Below are 20,637 nucleotides of genomic sequence, written 5' to 3'. Positions count from 1 at the left end.
TGTGGAAGCTGTGCAGAAGTTTGATGTAGTTCCACTTGTTTATCTTGGCTATTGTCTTTGTGCTTTGGTGTTGTACACATAAAATCATGGCCAAGACCAATGTCAAGAAGCTTTTCCCTATATTTCCTCTGAGGAGTTTTATGGTTTCAGGTCTTACACTTAAGTCTTAATACATTTGAAGTTAATTTTTGAGTGATTTAAGAAAAGGATCCAGTGTCATTATTTTGCATGCGAATATCCACTTTTTCAAATACTATGTACTGAAGAGACTATCTTTTCCCCATTATATATTCACAGTTCCCTTCTCAAATATTAGTAAGCCATATACACATGAGATTTTTTCCTGTGCTCTCAATTCTGTTTCATTATCTACATGTGCATTTTTATGCCAGTACCATTCTGTTTTGATTAGTATTGCATTTTAATAGAGTTTGAAATCAGAAAGTGTGAAGCCTCCAGCTTTTTAAAAATTATTTCTCTGGATTACTTTGTCTATTGGGGGTCTGTTGTGGTTCCAGATTAATTTTAGCAATTTTATATTTCTGTGAAAAATGTAATTGACTCTTTGATAGGGGTTGCACTGAATCTATAGATGCCTTTGTATTGTAGGGACAGTATAACAATAACAATTCTTAGGAATGGATAAAGAAGATGGGGCACATATATACAATGGAATATTACTCAGCCATAAAAAAAATGAAATTGAGTTATTTGTAGTGAGGTGGATGGACCTAGAGTCTGACATACACGGTGAAGTAAGTCAGAAAGAGAAAAACAAATACTGTATGCTAACACATATATATGGAATCTAAAAAAAAAAAAAAAAGGTTCTGAAGAAACTTGGGGCAGTATAGGAATAAAGACGCAGGCGTAGAGCATGGACTTGAGGACATTGGGAGGGGGATGGGTAAGTTGGGACGAAGTGAGAGAGTGGCATGGACTTATAAATACTACCAAATGTAAAATAGATAGCTAGTGGGAAGCAGATGCATAGCTCAGGGAGATCAGCTCGGTGATTTGTGACCATCTAGAGGGGTGGGATAGGGAGGGTGGGGGGGAGACACAAGAGGGAGGAGATATGGGGATATATGTATATGTATAGCTGATTCACTTTGTTATAAAGCAGAAACTAACACACCATTGTAAAGCAATTATACTCCAATAAAGATGTTAAAAAACCAATTCTTCCAATACATGAATGTATCTTTCTGTTTATTTATGACTTCTTCAGTTTCTTTCATCAAAGTCTTACAGTTCTCAGTGTACAGATTTTTGCCACCTTGGTTAAGTTTATTCCTAAGTATATTATTATTTTTGATGCTACTGTAATGGGATTATTTTCTTTATTTCTTTTTCAGATAGTTTTTTCCTAGTGTAATGAAATGCAGCTACATTGTTTTCTATATTCTGTATCTTGTTACTTCATTAAATTTGTTTATTAGTTCTAAATGTTTTTTTGCATAGGAGTATTTAGGATATTCTACATATATAATAATATGTCATCTGCAAAAGCCAATTTTACTTCTTTCCTTCCAGTTTGGATGCCTGTTCCTTCTTTTTCTCTTCTAATTGCTCTGGCCAGAACTACCAATACATTGTTGAGAGGACAGGTGAAAGTGGCATCCTCCTCTTTTCCAGAGGAAAAGATTTCAAACGTTTTCTGTGGAGTAAGATGTTAGCAGTGGGTTTGTCATATATGACCTTTATTATTTTGTGGGATATTCCTTCTATGTCCACTTGTTGAGAGTTTTTATCATGAAATAATTTTTAATTTTGTCCAATTCTTTTTCTGAATTTATTGAGATGATAATATGATTTTTAACTTTCCATTAAAGTGGTGTATCACATTTATTAATTTGTATATTTTGTACCTTCCTTGCATCCAGGGACAAATTCCACTTTATCAGGGTGCGTGTTCCTTTTATTGTGTGACTGATTTGGATTACTAGTATTTTGTTGATGATTTGCATCTATATTCATCAAGAATATTGGTTTGTGATTTTTGTTTCTAGCCATGTCCTTATCAGGTTTTGGAAGCAGGGTAATTCTGACCTCAAAAAAAATGAGTTTGGGAATGTTTTCTCCTCTACAATATTTTGGAAGAATTTGGAAAGATTGGCACTACTTCTTCTTTAAATGCTTGGTAGAATTCACCTGGAAAGCCATCTGCTCCTGGGCTTTTCTTGTTGGGAGGTTTTGTTTTTTTTTTTTTGCGGTATGTGGGCCTCTCACTGCTGTGGCCTCTCCCGTTGCGGAGCACAGGCTCCGGACGCGCAGGCCCAGCGGCCATGGCTCACGGGCCCAGCCGCTCTGCAGCATGTGGGATCTTCCCGGACCGGGGTACGAAACCGTGTCCCCTGCATTGACAGGCGGACTCCCAACCACCGTGCCACCAGGGAAGCCCGGGAGGTTTTTGAATAGTGAGTCAATCTCATTACTCATTATAGGTCTGGTCAAATTTTCTCTTTCATCCTAATTCAGTCTTGGCAGCTTGTATGTTTCTTGGAATTTATCCATTTCTTCTAGGTAATCCTATCTATTAGCATTTAAATGCCTATAGTAGTCTCCTATAATCCTTTGTAGTTCTGTGGTATTAGTTACAAAGTCTGCTCTTATTCCTGGTGTTAGTTTAGCTGAAGTTTTGTTGATTTTCCTTATTTTTTTTAAACTAGCTCTTCATTTGTTGATTTGTCTATTGTTTATCTGATTTTCACTTATTTTTGCTCTGATCTTCGTAATTTTCTTCTGCTAAACTTGGGTTTGCGTGTTTTCTTTTTTCTAATTCCTTGAGGTAAAAAGTTACATTGTTTACTTGAGATCTCTTTCTATCCTTAATGTAGGCATTTTTCACTATAAACTTCTCTGTTAGGAGCACTTTTGCTGAATTTCATTAGTTTTGCCATGTTGTATTTCTATTTTTATGTATGTCAGAGTGTTTTTTACATCTCTTTTTATTATTTTTTGATCCATTGGTTATTCAGGAGTATGTGTTTTAAAAATTTATACATATGTGCACATTTCCAGGTTTCCTCCTATTATTGATCTCTAGTTTCCTATCATTGTGGTAAAAAAAAATAGTACTTAACGTGATTTAAATATTTTAATTTTGCTAAGACTTGCTTTGTAACCTATCATATGCTTTTTCCTGGAGAACATTTCATGTATCCTTGAGAAAATGTCTATTCTGTTGGTGCTGGACTGAATGCTCTGTGTATATCTGTTAGGTCCATTTAGTCTAAGTAGAGAATAAGTGTGCTCTTTCTTTATTGATTTTCTGTATGGATCATATATCTGTTGTCGAAAATGCGGTAATGAAATTCATACTATTATTGTATTGCTGTCCAATTTCTCCCTTCAGATCTGTTAGTATTGACTTAATATATTTAGGTGTGCCAATGTCAGTTGTATAAAATTTACAAGTGTTAAATCCCTTGCTGAATTGACCCTTCAATATTATATAATGACTTTCTGTGTCTCATGTTAAATTTTAGGCAAGTCTATTTTTTCTGTTATAAGTATAGCTACCCTTGCTCATTTTTGTTTTTGTGGTTTTGTTTTTGTTTTAGGTTTCAGGTGGAGGTGGGTCTTTATTCAGTGATGCTTTAGTCTCAGTCTCTGCCAGGGACTGGAAATGGGGGTGATCATCACACTGCCCCCAGGTTGTCCCAGACTTACCGTCTTAGAGGAAGGAGGCAGGATGCCTGCTGTCCTCTGAGAACAGCCTGGGAAGCTAGGCTAGCACTGGGGCTGGGGGGAACAGCAGAGCTGAGATCCCCACCTTCAACCCCCAGTCCGAGCTATATGTGCAGCCTGAGGGGGAGGGGCTGAGGGAATCCTGGCCAAAGCCTCCCACACACAGCCCTGCTCTTGCTGTTCCACTCATGATCTCTGCTCCCACATTCACCTCGACACTCCAAAAGCTAGACCCGTGTTCAGCTCCTCCAGGCCTTTAGTCCTGGGGAAGGACAAAAGTAGGGAAGCCTATCAGGGCAGAGGGCCCCTGGCCGGGCAGCTTCAAGGGATGTCTCCTTTCTGCTGCCCATCGGAACATAGGCCCCTCCCTAGAGAGTAAGGGAGGTGATGGCCTCAAACATCGCCCCCCCCCCCCCTTACTGGCATCCCACTCTGTCCCAGCACAGCAGCCCAGAGCACAAAGCGCAGTGACCATGGGGCTGGTGGGCACAGGAGCCCTCACTGGCATACAGGCCTGACTGCCTGAAGCCGTCATGGGCCTGCTCCCTGCACTGGAAGCCAGATGAAGGGAGACAGAAACGAGAAGTGGGGTAGTGGGTGTGCAGCCCCTGCAGCAAGATGGATCTAAACTCTGCCCTGCTATTGGTGCAGGCAGCTCCAGGCCCCTCTTTCTTAAGAGTCCCCAAGGCTCCAGAGCTGCCCAGCTTTTGCAAAGGGAGATGAGAGGGGGATGGGTGGGCCTCGAGGAGAGGAAGGGTCTGCAGAGAACCATCCAGACATCTGGTGTTACCCAACTCTACCCACAAGGCCAGAGGGCCCAGACTCCTGGCACCAACCACCCTATGCCTTGGGTGAGGAAGAAGGGCCCCTTCTGCTGTCCTTTCCCCCCAGCAGTCTGGCAACTACTCCAATGAAACGAAGACACCCGTGCCTACCACCTGCCCCTGGGGAAAGCAGGGGGGCTGAGGCAGGAAGGCTGGCTAGGGGCCCACAGGCCTCTCCTGCTCCAAGCACTTTCCTTGCTTTCCTGACGTTATCTTGGAAACAGGGGGACCCCCACTCTCCCAGCTGGCTCCTGGGCCCTTCCTGCAGCCTGTGTGCAGCTGGGCTTCCTTCCTGTGTACATGCGTGAGTCTGCGTGTGGTGGGGTGACTACAGGTGGTGGTCCTGGCTGCCAGGGAAGGTGGGAGAGATGTGGAGTCAGCCTGCTGCAGGGCCTGGGGGTCGGTCTCAGCCAATCTCCTTCCACTGCTTGTAGAAGTCCAGAACATTCTTAATGTCCACACTGGCATGTGCAGTGGCCTGCAAGGCTGCCTGCATAGGGCCTGAGAGCATGCTGGGGTTGTCCAGTGGAAGCCCTGTGATGATGGTCACCATGCCACTCGGGTCCTCCTCACCTGTCCTCTGGGCCAGAGTCAGCTGTTTGCAGCTGTCCAGGATCTTATAGAGCATCCAGGCATCTGCATCCTGCCTCTTCAGCTTATGCCACTTGAAGCTCTTCCCCACCTCTTTCTGGCAGCCAACCCTTTTTTAAACTCTGCCTCCAGGTATTGGATTCCATCCTGGGCCTCTGGGTGTTCCTTCTTCAGCAAATCTAGGCCATCGATCACTGTCATTGGGATGATGACAATGAAGAGGCCACTGGTGGCCAGCTGGCAGATGGTAGGGTGGTGGTGGCAGAGGGCTTGGGTGTTGGGGACAAGGTAGGGAGACATTGCTGACCAGGCCTTGGGCTGCTGCAGGCTCCCTTCCAGCTGAGAGACCTCAAGCTGAAGTCATAGCTGGGCCATGTCTCTCATTAGCCCATTCCGCTGAGCTTCCTCCTGTGCCATGAGGAACTGGGCCTGGGCCTGCTGCAGCAGGCTCTCTTGCTCAGACTGGGAGATGCTGACAAAGATGCTGACCTCTGGGTTGAACAGTAGGATGCTGCCATGCAGGCAGGCAATGAAGTGGCCAAAGCTGTGGATGCAGCAGATGTGCACGACTGTCTAAGCTGCTGAGCAAGAGCTGATCTATGTCAAAGTTAAAGCATCTGTGGGCAGCCTGGACGGGAGGCAGATTGTGAAGTGCCATGTCCTCTGGGAGCAGCAGGCTAGATGGGAGGTCAGGCAGTTCACAACCTTCAAGAAGATCCTGGACCTTGGGACACAGGACCAGGCCAGACTCTTGGAGTTCTCCAGCAGCTGGCAACAGATTCAGCAACACAGACAGGCAGTTCCACAGACTTAGAGAGCTCTGCGCACATACAATGATGAGGCTGCGGTTGGTTCACAGCCAGTCCAGGAGGACTTTCACAGCAGGAAGCTGGCCTTCGGCCATGAGGACTTGCAGCTTCTCCTGGATGCTGCGCTCATTCCAACAGGTGCGCCCACTGTTGGACTCACTTCCCTCCGACTCAGAGCCCTCTTCAGAGGCTGGCTCTGAGGGCTTGTCCACATCCCCTCTGACACAGGGCCTGGGGCTGGCCAAGGTGGGAGCTTCGGTTGTGGGCTGGAGGAGCAGGTTGCTGAAGGTGGGGGCCAGTTGGAAGCAGCGTTTAGTCTGCAACATCTGGGTGGACATCGCTTGTAGATTGCTGGCAATGCTGGCCTCGCTGGGGTCCAGTGGGCCATTGAAGGATTCAGGAGCCTCTGACCTGGCCCAAGGTGGCTCCAGGGCTGGGGACCATGTCCCTTCCTCATCCTCCTTATCTTCCAGGTCTGATCTGGACTCTTAGCTCTTCATTTCTGAATCTGTCTTAGCATCAAAGGCCGTTCCCCCACCTTCAAGACTCTTGTCAGAGCCACTGTCTGAGCCCTCGCTGGCCTGGGCTGAGTCATGGCTCAAGTCCTAGTCAAAGCCTTCACTCATGTCACTGTCATCACCAGCTGTGGGTGGGCGGCAGAGGCAGGAGAGGTGGGAGAACTTCTGGTTCTTTCTGGCTTCACCCTCTTGAGGTGCTGCAGGAAGAGGCTCAAGACCCTCCTTCTCCAAGTGTCCCTTGGACTCTGGTTCATCTGTGCCATCGCTCTGGAATGCCAGGACAGGAGTCTCGCCCTCTTCCAGCTCAGCTTGCCGCCCTATGTGGACGTGACTGACGAGGTGGAAGAAGAGGGCCAGGGTGAAGGCAATAGGCTTCCACATTATAGTACTTGCTGCCTGCAAGGGTGCCCAGCTGGTTGAAGGCATTCCAATCTGGGGAGCCACTGACAGGGCTTGGTAGTAAAATCTCTCAGCTAGCAGCTCAGAGTTTATGCCAGCTAATTCATTCTGATATCATGACAAATCCCCCAGGTACACTAGCCATTGGTGGCATGCCGTCTGTGCTCAATCCATCTACTTCCCTGAGGCAGACACTGGCTTTCTGCATCCTGTGAGGGGGTTGGTGACATGGGTCCAGTCGATGCAGCATTGCAGTTCTAGCTGGTAGTGGGACTGGATATAGAGAAGGAGATGCTGGTAGAAGCCAGTGCCAGCGACCAGGTGTGTCCTGTAGGCACATTCTAAGGTGCTCCAGCTGTGGATATGCTTTTTGTTAGACTTGATGAGCTGGATAACTTCGCAGCATACCTTTCTCCACAGCAGCTCCTTAGCCTTCCTCCCATAGCCCACCGGGTGCTTGACGCAGAGATCACGCAGCTTGCTCCTCGGGCTAATGTTCTCTGGTTTGAACACTTCTTGATAAGCGGTTTTATTGCAAAGGATGAGGTCAAGTCGATGCACAGCCTTTACCACAGCCCGGATAAAGCTGCTTAGTGTTGGGGACCTTTGCTTCGCGGGCTCGCTGCTCTCCCGTTTGGCGGGGGGTGAGCCTTGGCTCATGGTGACTGGGCCCGAGGATGGCTCCCGGTCACAGGCCCCCGCTACACCTACCACTATCTCCACCACTGCCGTCTTTCTGGCTGCGGCAGCAGACGGCCCTGCTCCGCCGCCATCGAAGGGAGATGGCTGCCCGCGACTGCCTACCCTTGCTCATTTTTGGTTTTCATTTTTATGGAATATATTTTTTCCATCTCCTCATTTTTATTTGTCATGAAAGCTGAAAAAAAATCTCTTTAGGTGGAATACAGTTAGTCTTTTAAAAAGTTCGTTCAATCACTCTGTCCTTTAATTGGAAATGTTAATCTATTTACATTTAGAGTATTTATTTATATGTAAGAACTTACTAATGACATCTTGTCAATTTTTTCTGGCTGTTTTGTAGTCTTCCTGTTCCTTTCTTTGTCTCTTGATGTCTTTCTTTGTGAACTGATGATTTCCTGTAGAGGAATGTTTGGTTTTCTTTCCTTTTTCTCTTGTGTATCTACTGTAGGTCTTTGCTTTGTGGTTACTGTGAAGCTGATAAGCCGTGAACATCTTATACATATAACAGTCTATTTTAGGCTGCAACAACCTAACTATTCACATACAAAATTCTACCCTTTTACTCACTCCCCCCAACAGTTTATGATTTGAGGTCACAGTTTATGTATTTTTATATTGTTTATCTATAGCAAATTAGTGTGTAAGTGTAGTTATTTTTAATGCTTCTGTCCTTTAACATTTGTATGATTAATTAACACACCATCATATTTATGCATTGTTGTAATCCTATTTCACTATATACTTGCCTTACCAATGTGTTTTGTATTTTTTGTTTTAATGTTCTTAGTGTTTTTTCCTTTAACCTTGAGGAGCACCCTTTGGCAATGTAAGCAGTGTAGGTCTGCCAGTTGTGTACTCCATTAGATTTTCCTTGTCTGAGAGTCTTTATCACTCCATTTCTGAAAGACAACTTTTCAGGTAAACTATTTTTGGTTGATTTTTTTTTTCTTTCAGCATGTTGAATTTATCATCCCACTCTCTCATACCCTGCAAAGTTTATTTTGAGGTATCTGCTGATAGTTTTATGGGGGGGTGGTTTCCACTGCATGTGATGCTTTTTTTTCCCTTGTTGCTTTTAAAACTTTCTCTTTGCCTTTGATTTTAGGCAGTTTTATCACAATGCTTGTTGGAGAAGATCCTTCTGGGTTGGATCTGTTTGGGGACTTATGAGCTTTGTAAACTTGGATGTCCAAATCTCTCTGCAGAGATGGAAAGTTCTCAGCCATTATTTCCTTAAATATACTTTCTACCCCTTTCTTTGTCTCATCCTCTGGGACCACAGTTATGCATAGATTATTACTTGTAATGGTTTCCTATAGTTCACAAAGGCTTTCTTCGCTTTTTGGGGGGGTTCTTTTTGTAAGCTAACATATGATGTATCATACAAAATGTTCAATATGCACTTGAAGAAAAGTGTGTGTCTGGGCTTTCTGGGTGGAGTGTTCTGTATATATCTTTTAGGTCTAATTGTTTTATATTGTTGTTCAAATTTTCTATTTTCTTATTGATCCTCGGGCTGGTTGTTCTACTATTGAATATGGGATATTGAAATCTTGCTCTCTAACTGTGGACGTGTCTATATCTCCCTTCAATTTTGTCGACACTTGCCTTGTATACTTTGGAGCTCTGAGGTTTGTTGTGTACATATCTATAGTTATTATATATTCTCAGTGAAATATTTCTTTTACCGGTACATAATATTCTTATTTTTCCTCTTTTACCAGTTTTAGATTTAACGTCTATTTTGTCTGATATTAATATATAGCCATGCAGCTCTTTTGGTTACTATTTGCATAGGATATCTTTTCCATCCTTTCACTTTTAACTTGTGTGTGTCCTTAGATCTAAAGTGAGTCTGCTGTATATAGTATATCCTTTTTGTAAACATCAGCTGCGCAAAACTATGCCTTGTGCTTCAGAATTTTAATCCACTTATATTTAATTACTGTTAAGAAATAATTCTTTTGTTATTTTTCCATAAATAAAGTAATTATTTGTTTTCTGTAATTCTTATGGCTTTTTGTGGTAACTCATTTTGTCTATGACTACCTTCCCTTGTGTTTAGTTAATTATTTGTAGTCACATGTGTCAGCTGCCTTCTAACTCCTTTTACAGATATTTTCTTTGTGGCTACCATAAGGGTTACGTATAACATCCTAAAGTTATAGTACTCTATTTTGAATTGAAACAATATAAATGTAACTGCACACAAAACTACCCCTTTATAATTCCATCTCCCTGCACTTTATGCTACTGATGTCATAAGTTACATCTTTATATTTTCTGTACTCATTAGCACAGTTTTATAATGACATTCATGCATTTTTCTTTTAAATCCTGTAGAAAAAAAAAGTAAAGTTATAAACAAAATTATAATTTTTTAAAATTTTCTCATGGGTATACCTTTACTGGAGATTGTTATATGTTCATATAGTTTCAAATTACTCCCTAGTGTCCTTTCATTATAATCTGGAGGAGTCCCATCAGCATTTTTTAGGGTAGACTAGTGATCATGAATTCCCTCAGCTTTTGTTTAACAGGGAATATGTTAATATCTTACACATTTATAAAGACATTTTTTTCTGGATATAAAACTCTCAATTAGATATAAAATTATCAGTTGATAAGACTTTTTTCCCCTTTCAATACTTTCTATATAGCATCCAATGCCTTCTGGCCTCCAAGATTTCTGCTGAGAAATTGGTTGATAATCATTTTTTTTTGTGTGTGGTACGCAGGCCTCTCACTGTTGTGGCCTCTCCCATTGCAGAGCACAGGCTCCGGATGCGCAGGCTCAGCGGCCATGGCTCACGGGCCCAGCCGCTCCGCGGCATGTGGGATCTTCCCGGACCGGGACACGAACCCGTGTCCCCTGCATCGGCAGGCGGACTCTCAACCACTGCGCCACCAGGGAAGCCCGGTTGATAATCTTAATGAGGATGGATACCTTGTTCGTGACAAGTCACTTTTTTCCTACTACTTTCAAGATTCTTTTTCTTTGTCTTTCAACAGTTTAATTTTAATGTATCTCAGTGTGGGCCTCTTTGGGTTTATCCTCTTGGTAGATGATTGAGTTTCTTGTATTTGTACATACCTCCTTTTCTCTTCTGGGAGATTTTTGGCCCTCATCCTTCAAGTAATCTCTCTGCTCTTTTCTCTCTTCTTCATCTGGGACTCACATAATGCATACATAGGTACACTTGATGTTTTAAATAACTTGATGTTTTAAATAACTAATTTTTTAATGAGTCTCACTCTAGCTTCTCCTTGGAGCTATGTAATTTATTATATGGGTCCACCAATAATCTAGTTCTCCAGAGAATGCAAATCTAAGATCTGCAGGTCTTAAAAAATTAACCTTAGTAAAGCAGTTTGGTCGCTGAATTCAGCTCTCTTCAGAAAGGATTAATTTCCTCCACGCACCTCCTGCATGATGATCAGGATAAAAAGAATATGGGGTTATATGGACCTATTTTGAAATTTAGGTTCTGCCCTGATAATTCTAGTTTAGGTTACCCCCTTCTTTTCCTTGAAAGCTCCCTGAGGGTGCAACACTCTTATAGTCTTGAGTGGTTGTACAGATATATGGAGGTGAGTAAATCCTATGTCAGGTTCTTTCCCTGAAGTTTGTCAGAATACTCAGATAAAATGATTATTTTAATTGTTGTTTTTTACAGAGGGATGTCTAATCTGTGATTTGGTTTCACCCTACTTTCTAACTAATAATTCTCAGGAAAAAGGGCCCCTGAGAGTAGTTGTGATTAAATTCAAAAAGCAAATACAAATGAAGCACAAATTCTTTAAAAAATAAAATCAAGAGGTATTTTTTTAAATTTTTATTTATTTATTTATGGCTGTGTTGGGTCTTCGTTTCTGTGTGAGGGCTTTCTCTAGTTGCGGCAAGCAGGGACCACTCTTCATCGCGGTGCGCGGGCCTCTCACTATCACGGCCTCTCTTGTTGAGGAGCACAGGCTCCAGACGCGCAGGCTCAGTAGTTGTGGCTCACGGGCCTAGTTGCTCTGCGGCATGTGGGATCCTCCCAGACCAGGGCTCGAACCCCTGTCCCCTGCATTGGCAGGCAGATTCTCAACCACTGCGCCACCAGGGAAGCCCCAAGAGGTATTTTTTAAAAACTTTATTTTTTCATCAGTTTGAAAGATTTTGCTGTTCTCCCCAACTGCCAAGTTGACAGTTTTTTTTTTAGTCCCTTTCTTTCTTTCTTTTCTTTTTTCTTCTTGCTTTGTTTCTGACAAGAAACTTGTCATCTTTATCTTAGCTTCCTTGTACAGATTTTTTTTGTCCAGCTGCTTTTTTTAAAGCTTTTTAAAAAAATTAATTTATTTTATTTTATTTATTTTTGGCTGCGTTGGGTCTTTGTGGCTGTGCACGGACTTTCTCTAGCTGTGGCAAGGAGCCACAGCTGTGGGAAGATGTGGGATCTTCCCGGACCGGGGATCAAGCCCATGTCCCCTGCATTGGCAGGCGGATTCTTAACTGCTGTGCCACCAGGGAAGCCTCCAGCTGCTTTTAATATTTTATATTTATCACTGGTTTTGAGCAATTTGATTATGATATACTTTGGTGTAGCTTTATGTTTCTTATGCTTGACATAAACTTCATGGATGTATGGATTTACAGTTTGAAAATTTTCAAGCATTATTTCTCTAAATTTTCTCTCCCATATCCCTCACACTCCTATAGGAACTCCAATTGCATATTTACCTGGCCACTTGAAGTTTTTCTACCATTTGCTCTTCATTGTTAATTATTTTCTCTGTTTTTTTTCTTATGTCTTTTCCCTAGAAATACATAATGTGCTGTTGATCCCATCAATTGTATTTTTTATATCAAGCATTGTAGTTTTCATCTACATCTAGAAGTTCAGTTTGAATCTTTTCTCTCCCATGCCTCTACTTAACTTCTTGAATGTACAGAATACAGTGACAACAACTGTTTTAAAACCCTTCTCCTAATTCTAACACCCGTATATGATTAGCAGCAATTTTAATTGGTTTATTTTGCTCCGCATGGATCCCATTTTCTTGAATCTTTACAAATCTGATCATTTTTAATTGGATTAGGGACTCGTTGGGTGGTGGATATTTTGTAGTCAAAAAAATATTCTTGAGCTTGGTTCTGAGATGTATTTATGTTATTTGTAAACGGTTTGATCTTTTTGTGTTTTGCCATTAAGGTTTGTTAAGTGAGATGAGAGCAAGGCTCTTCTTTGGACTATCTTGTCCTGAACAAAGGGCCAGCCATGACCAAGCACCTCAACATAAGAGAGCAGCACCAATTTGGTCAGGACTTTCTCCCAGGTTAGTGCCATACTCTCTTGCTCGCTTGCTGTGACTCCAACTAATAGACTAATCCTGAACAGAAAACCAAGAGCAGAGTAAAGGGATTTTTATTTCTTTTTCCCTACTGTCAACACAGCATCTAGAATAATAGGTGTCACACAGCAGGTTTTATGAATACACAGAAAAGATATTTCATATATAATATATGAGATGAGATGTATATATACTTTATCTCCATTAGTAATCTTTACTTAAATTCAATTATGACTTATTTAATAAAGCTCCACCAGCCTTTTTGTCCTTATTACTTTTAATTCATTAGAGAGGTGTATTAGTTTGCTAGGTCTGCCATAACAAAATGGTGCAGACTAAGGGCTTAAGCAACAGAAATATATTTTCTTACAGTTAGAGAGTCTAGAAGTTCATAATCAAGGTGTCCTTAATTTTGGTGTCTTCTGTGGAATCTCTCCTTGGCTTGCAGGTGGTTGTCTCCTTTTTTTTTTTTTTTTTTTTTTTTTTTGTGGTACGCAGGCCTCTCACTGTTGTGGCCTCTCCCATTGCGGAGCACAGGCTCCGGACGCGCAGGCTCAGCGGCCATGGCTCACGGGCCCAGCCGCTCCACAGCACGTGGGATCTTCCCGGACCGGGGCACGAACCCGGGTCCCCTGCATCAGCAGGCGGACTCTCAACCACTGCGCCACCAGGGAAGCCCGGTTGTCTCCTTTTTTAAACTGAAATATATTTGACATATAACATTATGTAAATTTAAGTTGTAAAACGTGTTGATTTGATAGGTTTATGTATTGTAGTATGATTGCTGTTTTAGGGACAATCAGCACCTTGATCATGTTACATGATTATCTTTTTTTTTTTTTTTTTTTTGGTGATTGGAATAATTAAGATCTAGTCTCTTAGCAAGTTTGATGATTATAATACAATGTTGTTTGTATTCACTATATTGTGCTTTAGATCTCTGGGACTTTTTTAGTGTTGCCCTCTTATTGTGTCTTCATATGGTCTTTCTTCTGTAGGTATGCATTCCTTGTGTCTCCTTGTGTATCCAAAGCTTCTTATAAGGACACCAGTTGGATTGGATTAGAGCTTATCTTAACAGCCTCATTTTAACTTAATTACTTCTCTGAAGGCCCTAACTCTGAATATAGTTACATAGTAGGGTACTCAGGCTTAGGGCTTCAACATATTAATTTGGAAGATGGGCACAATTCAGCCCATAATAGAGGACAAATTATGATAAAATTGAAAATGAGTAACTTGTCATTTTGTGCATGAAAATCCAAGACCATTAATATTAAAATTAGTTAAAAAATAAATTAGAGGATGAAGGAGAAAATATTGTTAATATATCAAAACAAGCATCTCTCCTATGTGCAAATAAATACTTGTTATACCATATGTGAGAGTGTTTTATTTACTGTAATAGGATTCAAATTGAAAGAACTTAATAAATGTTTACCTATATGTAAGTCTATATGAAGAAAATATTAACCTGCATAAGAGATTTAAAGAAGAGAGAGGATATATAGTGGGCAGGATTATATTAGTGGCAGACAGGATAATGTCACTATTTCACTTTTGTAAAGATATCTTTTCTTGCAGGCATGCAGGGTGCAGCCCAGCAATGTAGTTCTAAATAGTTTGACCTGATGATATGATTACATTTTAATTAAGGGTCAAAATAAGCTGTAAATAAGTAGAAAAAAGGAAAGCTTGTATCTGAAAAATGTATTTGTGTGGTGTACTGCACTGAATAAAGTTGAGGCTAATTAACATTGGTTATGTTTGGGAAGGAGATGGAGAGTGGGAACTTCCTCCAATTATCCCATCAAGCACTACTCTTTTGATGAAACTGATCTTGTGTTTTTGTATAATTTAAAACAAAATGTTGAAATATATTTGTATACATTAAAGAACACAGGAAATACTCCATAAAATGTTGAAAGAGTAATGATTTTTCAACAGCCTCGCTCAGGTCAGAATTGGTGGTGTATGAAAAAAATACTTGCAAAGTATATTGAGTATTTTGCTAGGCCTGTGTCATGAGGAGGGCCATCTAGTTTGCATAAAACAAACATGGTTGGGCTATCAGTGCATTATACTGTCATATTTAGATTTAGTGTTAGAAGGTCAGGCATTTTTACGTAGAAAATCATTGCCAAATGCAAGTTCATGTACCTGATGCACAGTAAGGCCAAACAGACCAAAACATTGATGTTTGGAGCAGGTAAAGATTTACTGCAGTGGTCAAGCAAGGAGAATGAACGGGAGGCTTATGCTCAAAAGACCTGAACTCCTAGATGATTTTTAGGAAAGAGTTTTATAGGCATATTTGGGGTCGGAGCCTGCAAGGTATCTACTTTGGTTGGTGATGAGGTGACTGGGTGCTCTTCAGGAATATTGTGCTCAACCTGAAGTTACCATCCTCCTGCAGAGAGGGGGCTTTAGATCCTGCAAGCAAAACTCAAAGATATTTTATGTATGATCCCTTGAGGAGGAACCAGGTCCCTGTTTTTTTTTTTTTTTTAAATTATTTATTTATTTATTTATGGCTGCATTGGGTCTTCGTTGCTGCTTGCGGTCTTTCTCTAGTTGCGGAGAGCGGGGGCTACTCCTCGCTGCGGTACGCAGGCTTCTCACTGCGGTGGCCTCTCCCGTTGCGGAGCATGGGCTCTCGTTGCGTGGGCTCTAGTAGTTGTGGCCCACGGGCCCAGCAGCTCCGCGGCATGTGGGATCCTCCCAGACCAGAGATCGAACCCGTGTCCCCTGCATCGGCAGGCGGACTCCCAACCCCTGCGCCACCAGGGAAGCCCCAGGTCCCTGTTTTATAGCTGCAGTATTGTTTCTTGACTGCTTCTCTTTGCTTCTGCACTCCCTCCGTTCCCTGGTTAGTAACTGTTTGAATCCGTCCTTTGGAACTCAGCGATGGTCTAGGAGCTGAAACCTTTTTCCTACAAAGACGCAAGGGACAGGGAAAGGCTTTTGTATCCAGAACAGCCCTGTAGCGTCCTGCTTGGTTTCAAAATTGCAGTAAATGAAAAAGAAGTCTGTCCCATTATGACTAAACCAGTGAACTCACTTTTGAGAAAATACGCCATTTGTCTTTCACAAAGGACGCCCCCTTGATGCCAAGTAGGTTAATTAATGCAGAGACGGAAAATTCTATTCCATTAGGAGGATATTTTCTCGGGACTATCAGGATCTACCAATCTGGAGAATCTGATATCAGTCATGACCTTTACCTGCTTGCCTTGGTACACCCACATAGGCCAGGTATGGAGATAGTCCAAGAACCACAGTGCGGAGAAACACCCAATCCGGGGTCTCGGAGAACCCAGGACCACGGAACAAGCATTTCCCCCGTATTTCTACTCTGCTGCAATAAATGGATTGCTCTGTTCAAGACACCCCAGGGCGCGGGGAGCGACGGGAAATGTAGTCTTTCTCCCTCCACAGCCCTCCTGGTTTCTGGGGCTTCCTCTGCGCCTGTGCAACATAGGTCCCGCCTCATCTCTTCCGCTCTCACAGGCCTCGTGGTGTGAAGATCCTGGAGCTTCGGCCCTCGCAGGTGCGGCATCTGCACGGTGGGAACGGGAACTTCGCGTGGCCCGGAGCTTTGCTGAGAGCGGCGTTCTCGTGGCGGGGGCGGAAGTGGTACGTCTCGGGCCGCCTTCTGGTCCAGGCGGGACTGCAGTGCCCGGGTCTGGCCTGGACGTCGGCCCTGGGAAGGTGGGTGGGGCGATCCCGGTTCGGGCCTTGTGGTCTCGGGGGCAGGTGGCGCTGAGACCCGTTAGGAGCGGGGACGGTGCGTGTGGGGATGGAAAGCCCGGCCCGGCCTGCATCTGACGGGGGGACGCCGGGGCGGACAGTGGGAGGGAAAGCGCGGTGGTCACGCTGGCCGTGAGCGGGCCAGAAAGCGTGGGCGGAGGGTGTGCTGGGCATCCCTGCTCTGGAGCGGGAGAGACCCGGTCAGTTACAGCCGTGTCACCGGTACTGTGGGCGGGAGAAGTAACCTGGGAACGAGTCAGGTCTGCAAAGGAGGCTATGAATAATGCCTGCTTCATGGCGTTGTTCTGAGAATTCGATGTGGTGTCTTTTGGAAAAAGAGGCAAGTGCCAGGTACTGACCGCCGAAGAAGTGATAGTAGATGTTGTTGTTCAGAAGACACTTTGTTGTTTTCCTTGGGTGGTTTACATAAGCCTCCCAATTATCTCGTGATAGCGGTATGAGCATCTGCATTAAACACACGTTAAGCAGAAAGCAGATCTGCGTCTCAGGGTGGTGAGGTGGTCCTGAGTTTGAGAGCGCCTGTGACTTCTCCAGCCTCACCCGGAATGTGACAGAGCCAGGAGTCGAACAGTCGTTCATACCGTTCAGTCATCAGAAGAAACTTATCAAGAGTCCCTTTTGAGAAACTGCAGCCCACTTCAATAATGTTTCTAAAAATTGTCTTAAAGCTTGCCATCCTTTTTACTGGGCTTCCTGTGGCTTTTCTAACTCCAGGGGTAAACAATATTGCTAGGAAAACAAAGTAAGGATGCAGGCATTGTCTTTTCTTCTACTGTTAATTTTAATGAAACGTGTCGTTCTTTGGTGTATTTTAGTATGTCAGTTTTTTGTTTGTATTGTCTAAATTAGTAAAAAAAATTATTTTTACCAACTGAGAAGTGGTAGGTTTAAGCCCCATGATCATTTCAAACTGGAAGATGGACAAGTGGTGCTTCCACAGGGTACTTCCCTTGCCTTTTCAAGGGCCAAAGTGAGTCCTTAGGGAGGCTGCCCCTCAGCTGGGCTGCTGAGGTGATTGGGAGGTGAATGTAGGAACTATAAGGCAGGCCAGGTGTTCTGACCTTTTCCTCTTTCTGTCCCCCCCAGCTGAATCTTCACCGTCCTCTACACTCTCCCAAGACCTACTGAAAATGAACATATCTGAGGTGAGCTCTTTATTCATCCCCCTGTTAGTGGTATGATAGATTCAACTCTTGATTTCAGATTGCTCTCAGATTCTGTTACACATCTTTTATCAGTGTAAGTTATTTCCCTTTTATAATCAGTTTTACTTGGGTCATGAATGTACCCTGAATTATATCGAATACCTTTTTGTATCTATTGGAGTAAAGCTACAGCTTATTTTTTTTAATCTCCAAATATTAGAGGTAGCAGGTAGCTTAAATGGATTTTAGAATGTTAACTTACTCTTGAATTCTTGTATAGACCCTACTTGATAATGGGTGTGAGCCTTTTTTGTTTTTTGTTTCAAATTTGTAACTGACATCTTTTTGCTATTATCATATTTGAACTTTTATTCTGTATTCACACACTACATTAGCCTATAATTTTGTTTTCTTATGTCCCTGACTAACTGTGGTATCTTGGTTATATTAGTCTTTGGGGCTCTTTCTGCTTTTTTCTCCTCTTCTCTCCTTTCCCTTCCCCCTTCCTTCTTTTATCCTTTCTCTCTCTCTCTCTCTCTCTCTCTTTCTCTGTGTGTCTATTTCATATGAGAAAATCATCTGTTATAGACTTCCTGAAACTCACCTCTAAAACTGGACTTTGTGAGTACATCTGCTTTTTGTGTGTTGATGTAGATTACTGAGTCACTTTATTTAAACAGTCATGGATCTAGTCTGGTTTTCTATTTTTTTAATTATTTTCGGAGAAAATTGTACATTTTTGTCTGTTTTTGCAGTGTATTTTCATGACCTTGTTGATAGTTTTCTCTTATATTTGTTGTTACATCAATCATTTCTGTTTTCATATATTTAAACTTTCTACTTAACACAGGGAATGCTGATTGGAAAACAACCAAATGTGTTAACAGGTCGGCCCTGTCATAAATCTAGAATTTCAGAGCCTGCTGTTGGGCTTGGAAATTTGTACTGTTAGTATATTCTAAATACTGAGTTGAGGGAGCATGCACTCAACCATGTTGCTGGTTCCAACTTCAGTACACCAGTTGTCAATTTCTTTTTTAGATAGGTGATATATTCACGAGACTCTAAAATCTAACAGAAAGCATATTCATTGAGGTCTTGATCAGTTTGAATTAATTATTTTTTGTGGTGCAAAGTATGAATCAAGGTTATTGTTATTATTTTGCTAGTGGAGTTTTTTAGTCTAACATGATTTGTGTCAGAATATACTTTCTCCGTTGAATTGCCCAGACACCTAAATTAAAGAAATGTGTGTGTGCATTATGTTTGTATATATCATTTTTATACTTTTTCTTTTGATCTCTGTGTTTCATTTTCATTAATATCACACACTTTCTTTGTCTTAAGCTCTATGGTATGTCTTGAAATCAAGTAATATCAGTCCTCTGACTTTGTTCTTTTTCAAAACTGTTTTCATATTCTAGGTTGTTTGCTTTCTATGTAAATATTAGAATTAACTTGTGATTCTAAAAATCCTGGTAAGCTTTTGATTATGATTTCATTGAATCTATAGATTTCTTTGTGGAGAACTGACAATCTCCATCATACTGAATCTCCTAATCTATGAATTCAATATTTATCTCTGTTTACTAGGTTGTTTAGAGAATTTTGAGCTGAGAAAAGACATGACCTGACTTATAATTTAATAATAACTCTGAGAGTGGGCTCTAGTGAGATAGTGGTGGAAATAAATGATGCAGCAGGACTTTCAGTAATCCTTTCAAGAAATGGTGATGTTAGCAGTTGTACTTTGAAGTGATCAAATTTTGGATGGAATTTAAAGGCAGAGCCAAAACTCTGAAAATGCCTGCTTCCCTAGGACACCACAGATAATGTGTATACTGTCAGATACTTTTGATTTTTCATAATGTGAAAAAATTTCAGTTTTCATCTTACATTCCAAAGGTATTATCCATGTCACCTAATTTTGAATTCTTCAGATTGATGAGAAATGTGCTTTCACAGACATCAGTGTCATTCAAGGACGTGACTGTGGAGTTTACCCTGGAGGAGTGGCAGTGTATGAGCTCTGCTCAGAGGACCCTGTACAGAGATGTGATGCTGGAGAACTACAGCCACCTTGTCTCATTGGGTGAGCCTACTTTATCATGCGACTGCCTACAGTGTATTTGATTTTCTGTTTCTTCTCCTGTTTTTTTAAAAAATCATCTATATTGAGGTATAATTAACAGAAAATAAAATTCAACAAGTTTCTATGTATAATTCAGTGACTTTTGAAAAATGTGTACGGCTATACCACCAAAATCATACAGCTATTTCTATCATGTGAAAATTTTCCTTATGGCCTTTCTCATTCAGTCCTCTCTTCCCACCCATTTTATGATAATCACTGATCCTCTTTCTATTTCAATACTTTTGCCTTTTTTGAAAGTTCATATAAATGGAATCATACTTTATATACTGTCTGTATGGCTTCTTTCCCTTAGCATTTCTTTGGAGATTCATGGATATTGTTGTGTGTGTCTGTATTTATTCTTTATAGTGATGAGTAATGTTTTGTTCTTTGGCGTGTATTTTCAGTTGTTGATAAGACATGAGGTCCTCTTTGCTTTGGTGCTATCATAAGCAAAGTTGCTATGAATATTTAAGTCCAAGTCTATGTGTGGCTATGTTTTCATACCTTTGTGTAAAGACCCTAGTTGTTGTTTCCTGGATCTTATGTATACCTACAGGAAAACCTGGTTTTATCGTGCTTTACTTTATTAGGCTTCTCAGCTGTTACTTTTTGTTACAAATGGAAAGTTTGTGGCAGCCCCTTGGGTCCGACCACATCTATTGCTGCCAGTTTTCAAACAGCATTTGCTCACTTTGTGTCTCTGTGTCATGTTTT

General features: G+C 41.8%; 1 protein-coding gene and 1 pseudogene across 5 annotated transcripts in view; one reads left to right on the top strand and one right to left on the bottom strand.

Moving 5' to 3' along the window:
* Positions 1–4,923: 4,923 nt before the first annotated feature.
* LOC116755045 lies at positions 4,924–16,207 on the bottom strand (annotated as a pseudogene).
* A 137-nt stretch (positions 16,208–16,344) lies between these two features.
* LOC116755299 (zinc finger protein OZF-like) overlaps positions 16,345–20,637 on the top strand; it is a 29,147-nt gene continuing 24,854 nt past the window's right edge. The window contains exons 1-3 of one of the 5 annotated variants that reach the window (XM_032634541.1): positions 16,345–16,506; positions 17,728–17,786; positions 19,727–19,878. In XM_032634541.1, the coding sequence (XP_032490432.1) occupies positions 19,731–19,878 (148 nt within the window). In that variant the 5' untranslated portion in view covers positions 16,345–16,506; positions 17,728–17,786; positions 19,727–19,730. Of the gene's footprint in view, positions 16,582–17,727; positions 19,879–20,637 lie in introns of all 5 variants that reach the window. The other 4 variants (XM_032634544.1, XM_032634545.1, XM_032634543.1 and 1 more) reach the window with 4 other exon arrangements.

Source organism: Phocoena sinus, chromosome 6 (assembly GCF_008692025.1).
Source record: "Phocoena sinus isolate mPhoSin1 chromosome 6, mPhoSin1.pri, whole genome shotgun sequence".
Taxonomy (NCBI): Eukaryota; Metazoa; Chordata; class Mammalia; order Artiodactyla; family Phocoenidae; genus Phocoena; species Phocoena sinus.
This window is presented reverse-complemented; position numbering and strand designations above follow the sequence as displayed.